At 36.5% G+C, this 7,847-nt stretch overlaps 1 protein-coding gene across 1 annotated transcript in view; it reads right to left on the reverse strand.

Moving 5' to 3' along the window:
- Positions 1–7,847, reverse strand: part of LOC107705751 (RNA-binding protein 38-like) — a 38,800-nt gene that overhangs the window by 3,321 nt on the left and 27,632 nt on the right. Inside the window, exon 4 of the mRNA XM_016509208.1 lies at positions 7,465–7,519. Within this exon, the coding sequence (XP_016364694.1) occupies positions 7,465–7,519 (55 nt within the window). The remainder of the gene's footprint in view (positions 1–7,464; positions 7,520–7,847) is intronic.

Raw genomic sequence — 7,847 nt, forward strand, 5'->3', positions numbered from 1 at the left:
ATATATATATATATACACACACACACACACACACACACACATACACATATATATATATATATATGGAACTAAGGATTTGGAATTACCTTGAAGTTTTTCTAAGATTTTTAAACATGAAACATTTCTTATTATGATCAATGTTTAAAACAGTTGAGCTGCTTAATATTTTTGTGCAAACTGTGATTTTTTTTTAGGATTCTCTAATGATTGGAAGTATAGAATATAAATTCAAAAGAACAGTATTTATTTGAAATATAAATCTTTTGTAACATCATATACGTCTTTACTGCCACTTTTGATTAAAATAATACATCCTTATTACTTCCTACTTCTTACTGACCCCATACTTTTTTGAACAGTAGTGTAATGAAACTGTAACATGAATAAACATGGTGTATTATAAATGCAGCTACTCTGTTCTTCTGACTGACCTGCTCACTGACCACATTAATATTTCCTATGAATTTCTGCCTGATGATATCACAGCCAAACATCATAGCAAACTGAAGCACTAAAGAGAGAGAAAGAAAGAGAGACCAGAGGCTGCTACCCACAGACCCATGAGACACAGTCAAAAACAAAGAGGAACCCAGAGGGGCCGCCGACACTGAGCTCAAAATATTGAAAACACAAAGCCAGCAACATCCTCATACACAGCCGAAGACACTCACACATCTGCAGCAGCATACACTTCCCCTCACACACACGCATACACAGCTGCAGTGTCATTCGTCTGCCAGTCCCTCGCTGCATGGCGTCCTGGGCTGAAGGATGATTTATAGGGACTGACAGCGGCTTTGTGGAGTAGGCAAACCAACAGAGTCCGCCGTCCTTACTGACCCTATTCATCCTAGCAAACGCTAATGCAGACAGGGAAATAGAGGGATTGAGAGAGACGAGGAGGAGGAGAGAGAGAAACAGAGACGAGGCAAAATAAAAAAAGACCAAAGTTGACAAGGGTGTGAGGACTGACAAAGTAGGGTGAACTGATAGCTACAAATAAGATGGAAATGATTGCATGTCTTCAGCTCTTCCAAAACCTAGTGTGCTGCCTGCATAGACAGCTGCCTTCTAACCGTTAGATGAACTTGTCAGGTCTTGGAGCCTTTATAAATGGGCTGATTTAAAAAAATAAGGGGTAATGAAAATTCACCCTATTTATTTTTTGATCTTTTTGTGAAAGATTCAACTAGGCATGTTTAATTTAATTTAATGTCAAATTTATTTTTTGACCTCATAAACTTTAAAGGGGTCATATGATGTGATTTCAATTTTTCCTTTCTCTTTGGACGTCACACGATTGAGGTATTCTGCCAATCACAACGCACTGGATATCTGGCCAATCAGAGCACACCTCGCTTTTCAGAACGATGAGCTTTGTAAAAATCGATGCGTTTCAGAAAGGCGGGGCATAGAGGAGAAACAATAATGTACAGTATGTGGAAAATAATGTGTTTTTTGAACCTTAAACCGCAAACACATTTCATTACACCAAATACACAAAATAATGTTCTTTTTAGCAGCATCATATGACCCCTTTAATAAAAATATAACTCTGTCTTCTGGTGAAATGACAATCAACTGCAAACTCACATTCAGATCTGCTTCCATCCAATCATCTGACGGACAGAACCAAGTCCCAATTTTTTTTTAACATTTTTTCTTTTTTGATAATCTGTTTCACTCGGATGTATGTCAATACAGAAGAAAAGGACTTGCAAGATCTTTTTGGGTTACACTGCAACTATAACAATAAAATATATCAATATAAGAATAAAGGGAGACATCCAAAACGTGCAGTGCTGGTAAACTCCAGGACTTCATTGAGAACCACTGCTTGAAGGCAGCTTCCTAACGAAGCTGTAGCCTCATTAGTGACAGAGTCTACATCTACATTAAAGGGATAGTTCACTCAAAAACTGTTGTGAACGGGCGACCGACAGTCAGCGGAAGCTAGAGATTACGGTTTATAAAGTTTTAAATATGGACATTTTTCTTAAACAAATGCATCGCTTTGCTTCAGAAGGCCTTTATTAACCCCTCGGAGCCGTGTGGAGCACTTTTATGATGGATGGATGCACTTTATTGGACTTCAAAATCTCGACACCCATTCACTGCCATTATAAAGCTTGGAAGAGCCAGGACATTTTTTCCAAATACTTTTGAAAACACATTTTTCTCTGCTCTGTTTTGGCCTTCCGTCCACACTCAGACAGCATTGTTGTCCTTTAAAAACAGCGCTTTTTGAAAACGGTTTCCCTAGTAGATACATTTGAAAATGTTTTCATGTTAGAGTGTGAAACAGAGGCATTAAAAATGATGCATATTTAGTGATGTACTGATAAATATCAATGTTTATACCAGTATTATGCCTGTTATGAGATATTCACTTTCACGCTGTTCCAGCTGTATCATCTCAGTGAGCTTTTAGGAGGTTTTACACGTGTGCAGTAAGGTGAATTTAGCGTTTCCTGATGTTTCAGTGTGAATGAGAAACTTTTGGAAAACGCTTGAAAATGCTAGTGTGAACATTTCCAAATGTATCTTGATTAATGTAAATGTAGCTTGATTTGAAACTCTGCGTGCCGCATAAAAATTGTGAATAGTAGGGAATGCTACGGTAGACGTATTTGTACTGAACATTTTCTGTTCGGGTCTTTTGGTTTGGCACACGAGTATCAAACAAATGCAGTATCGTTTTAATTATATGTGCGGAACTTCTGTGTGTGCAAAACTTTTGTGAACGCATCTGAAAATTAGAGGACAGTAAGCTGTAGTAGTAAGTTGCTGTGGGAGAAGTGCATTATCCGAGATGTCCTAAACATGAGACATGCTTTATGTTAAGCGCTTCAAACTAACTCAGCATGCAGTTTAAAGTGGCTTGCCTTCCGGGTCAGATGCGTGTATTGTTTACTGCATTTGAGTCATGTTTTCTTCAGCGCATAACTAAAACACAGTATCTGTGATATTTTACTTTTGTTTGAGTGTTCATCTGTAATATTTTAGGTGGTTTTGATGATGTGGGGATGCAGGAAGCCTTTTCTTCTGTGCAGAGAGCGACAAAGAACAGAAGCACAAAGAGAAATGAAGAGATGCAGAAGGGATAGCAAATTATGACGACAAAAGAGGAAGGACGAATGATCTTAGGTCGTGCCGTCATGCTCAGAGCAGAATATCACTTTTAGCAGCACCAGCTGTTGGGTGTGAGGCAGAGACAAGAAGAGACAGAGAGACAGAGGGGTTTTTAAAGGTCATATCTTACCAGGCAAACACAGAAAGAAACCGGGCAATCACTAAATTACTGATGAATAAGTGCAGGGGGTAATTTGGGAGAGGGCCACCCTTGTCACGTCATTCTAACTAAATGTAGTGCTGCAAAAATGAGAGCTTGTGTGACATTGTAGGGCACAGAGATTCACAGCTGTCTGAAATGAATAATGCATAACCCTAAAAACATAACAAATGTGCAAAATAAATAATATTTATATCTTTCTACCCAGTAAATAGAAGACATTTGAAATAAATGAGTCACTTTTTTTCAGCAAGGTATGGAAGCCCGTTTCCACCATTTAATAAAAATAAATAAAAAAAGGAAATTGCTACTTTATCTCACAATTCTGCCTTTTTTCCCCCTCAGAATTGCGTGATATAAACTTGAGTCATAAAGTCAGAATTATGAGTTTGTATCTTGCAATTCTGACTTTTTTTCTCGCAATTGCGAGTTTATATCACACAATTCTGAGAAAAATGTCAGCATTTTTTATTCAGTGGCAGAAACAGGCTTCCATAGCAAGGAATTGATCAAAATTGACAGTAAAGGTATTTATACAATTAGAAAAAGATTCCTATGTCTAATAAATTCTGTTACTTTCAACTTTTTATTCATCAAAAAAAAAAAAAAATCCAAATTCTTCAAAGAATCTGAATTCAAAGAAAAAAAAAGTATCACGATTTCCACAAATATATAAAGCAGCACAACCGTTTTCAGAAATCAGAAATGTTTCTTGATCACCAAATCAGCATATTATAATGATTTCTGAGGGATCATGTGACACTGAAGACTGGAGTAATGATGCTGAAAATTCAGCTTTGATCACAGCAATAAATTACATTTTAAACTCTATTACAATAGAAAACAGTTATTTTAAATTGTAATCATTTTACAATACTACTGTTTTTACTGTATTTTCGATAAAAAAAAATGCAGCCTTGGTGAGCAAAAGAGACCTATTTCAAAAACATTAAACAACAATGATTCCATTTTTTTTTTTGCATTAATCAATATAAATTATGCATCTTGAATAATAAATACAAGAGTGTCACATGGCTGCCCGCTGGTATAGTGGTGTGAATGTTGCCACCAAGTGATAAAGGTCAAATGTCAGTGAACGTATATCAGGCTCGAGGCACATGACAAGCCGATGGTGTAAGAGAGATATGAGCGTGTATGTGTATCTGAGATGCTCAAGTAGTTTGATCCTCATTGTGCTGGTTCAGCAGAGCTCCCTAAACCTGCAGACCTCCCACAATGCTGTGTGCTGGCCAACCCCCAACCACAGGGGGTTTGTTAGCGGCACCCTCCGCTCCTGTAATCCCCATCACCCTGCTAAAGCCTCCTACCTCAGGAAACCCCAAAACCAACACCATACTCCCCAGACGGGAAAATCCCTCTAATGCCAGCCAACAGATGGCGAGAGTGCCAAATCAAAACGACAGCAGGGGCCATCTTCCTCTCAACAAGGACATGCTACTCACTAAGTAAGCTAACCGAGTAGTGATAAACCAACACACTGACTGGATGCTTCGAATAATCTCACATCCTAATCAGAACTGACAATCTCTTTAGTTACCTTAAATATAGAGTTCACTGAAAAATAATAAAAATGTCACTCCAAACCTGTATGAAAACGGTCTCTTTCATTGTCCATACATTGAACCTCATTGCTCAACCTTCTTGTTTTCCACAATATAGAAAGTTACAGGTTTGGAACGACATGAAGGTGATTAAATAATGACACAATTTACATTTTTGGGTGTAGTATCTCTTTAATCAGGCCTTATGCTAACTGTTAGCATGTCCGAATAGCCTTTAGCTAACATACTGTTGTAGGTCTGTTTGTTGTTTGCAGTCTGTTGGCCATTACTGTAGTGGAGTTAAGTTCGCCTCTAATAGGTTTCTCATTATTAGCATTGGCCATCTCAAAGAGGAAGTTAATGATTAGGGTTAATGATCAGTAGCACTATTAAGTGACACTGCAAACAGACCCACAATGGGTACAAGACACCTGTTCAAAACAAAAAGCTAACCATCTGACAGTGAGTTTAAATAGAGACCCCCACAGGTATAGACAAGACCCTTTAACTTTAGGATAAAAAACACATTCAAGCTGTCTACAAAATATGGCACTCACTGCTGTTCTAAACACTAGACCTCACTGTACACACAGAGATTGGTTATTTATTTACAAGAGTTACAACTCGCAAAATTTCAAAATCCCTGGTAGCCCTTCGGGCAGGTACTCTTCAGATTTTGGTAGCCCGAAAATTAATTTAACTACAATTTAAAATAATTGTTTGGTATTTGAATGTATTTTAAAATGTAATTTATCCCTGTGATGCAAAGATGAATTTTTAGCATCATTACTCCAGTCTTCAGTGTCACATTTCTGATTATTATCAATCAAAACGATTGTGCTACTTCATATTATTGTGGAACGTGATACATATATATTTTTTTCAGGATTTTTTAAATACTCCAATGAATAGAAAATAAAAAAGCATTTATTTATATTAGGAATCTTTATAGCATTATAAATGTCTTTATTGATCAATTTAATGTATCCTTGCTGAATAAAAGTAAACATTTCTTTAAAAGACTCTTACTGATCCCAGACTTTTGAACAGTAGTGTATTCATTATTGTTACTGTTATTATTATTATTAATAACAATAAAAAATATATATTTCCCATAGAAATTTGTGAAGAAATTTTTTTCACCTCGTTCTATCCAATGACAGTTGTCAAGCTCTAAACAGCACAAAAAAGTACCGTAAAAGTCATAATCATAAATTTAGCCCATATTACTAATAATAATATTTTTCACAATATTAACATTTTACTGTATTTGAACTATTTTACGTTGTTGAGTCAACAACAACCTACCTTTCAAACAGTAACTGACAATTAAAATTGAGCATCTTAGGGAAAATATGCATGTTAAACCATAAATGCAATATTATGTTTTCCATAGAAATTTGTGAAGAAATTTACCATGGTCCAAAAAGTTTTTTTTAGGTACCATAAGTCATAATCATAAATGTAGCCCTTATGACTTAAAATTAGGGCTGCACGATTATGACAAAATTAATAATTGTCGATTATTCTTTTGAAATTGTAATTGCGATTATTAATTACGATTATCACAATTTACATTGAATGATGTTAAACCACTGTTTGAAGCAACTGCACGCCGTATTTTTATATGAAAATAAACAAGCTGAAAACACTAACTGAAAAACTTCTATTGCTTTTCTAATAAGCCTCAAATGTCAACTATACATTGGATTGGTTTCTTCTTTAAATAATAAAAAAGTAAAAATATGCATGGTATTATATCAATTAAAACAATGGGACAACCCTTAAGATAACCTGTAGAAAGAAAACAAAAAACACAAGCACTCAGAATAACACAAGTGGACTTTGAACGATTATGTAATAGCGGCATTAATTGTAATTGTCCATAATTGTAATCGCGATTAGAAATTCGATTAACTGTGCAGCCCTTAAGATCTACCTTTGTGTAGAAAAAACTATGGGTTTGGTATAACATGAGGGCGAGTAAACAATGATACATTTTTTAAAGAACTATTACTTTGAAATATATGCATAATATGATTCAGATGTTGGGGAGTATGTGTGGGTGGAATAGGGAACAAGAAAGATAGACAAAGAGAGACAAAGAAAGAGAGAGATGAGGGTTTGTTTTGCATAACACCTGGCTGCTTAGCAGACTTGAGGCAGGTGGTGACCTAACTGACAGACAAACAGGTCAAACAGGATAGGGAAGAGAGACAGAGAGTCGAGAAAGTTAAAGAAAGAGAAACACTGTCAGAAAGGAACCAAGAGGGATATACAGAAAGAGGAAGAGAGTAAAAAGAGAGAAACTGAGACCGAGTGACGGTGTGAGAGAGAATTTGGGAAGGAGGCAGAGAGATGAAAATAAACCGCAGACGGTACTGTAAACACGTGACAAAAAAGAGTGAGGAAGAGCTGCACTAATGTTCACGGCTCGTGTCCTCAGATCTGAGTGAGACGGGATGTGAGAGGAGAGGATTGTTAAGAATAACTGACAGTTTTAGGCTAAATGAAACTGCAGTTTTGACAGGACTGTTTCTGAGGGGTCGTGCTAGGATTTCATGTTATTCCCTCACCCCTGACATTAGCAGAATGAGAAGAGATGCTTACCCATACTGCCTCTGGATCAGGGCTGGATGAACCTGCTGTACTCCAGTCGAGTATCCTGTGACAACACGAGGAAAACAAGAGATTGACATCTGCTTCTGAGAGTTCACCCAGAAATGAGGGTGAGCAAATGATGACAGTTTCATTAGGTTCCAAACCTGCCCGACTTTCTTTATCCGTGGAGCCCAAAAGAAGATATTTTGAAAAATGTCTTGTGAAAAGTCATGTTTTGGATGCCATCGGCTTTTTAGTAAAGCTACAGTTCATAGTTTGTCAAGCTTTCTTCAAGCCGCAGGCCAAATATGGCACTTAAATTTGGTGTTTATAATTTGTTAAAAAAAAAAAAAAAAAAAAAAAAAAAAAGTTTTTTTTTTTTTTTTTGGGGT

Source organism: Sinocyclocheilus rhinocerous, unplaced genomic scaffold, assembly GCF_001515625.1.
Source record: "Sinocyclocheilus rhinocerous isolate Xijiao unplaced genomic scaffold, SAMN03320098_v1.1 scaffold263, whole genome shotgun sequence".
Taxonomy (NCBI): Eukaryota; Metazoa; Chordata; class Actinopteri; order Cypriniformes; family Cyprinidae; genus Sinocyclocheilus; species Sinocyclocheilus rhinocerous.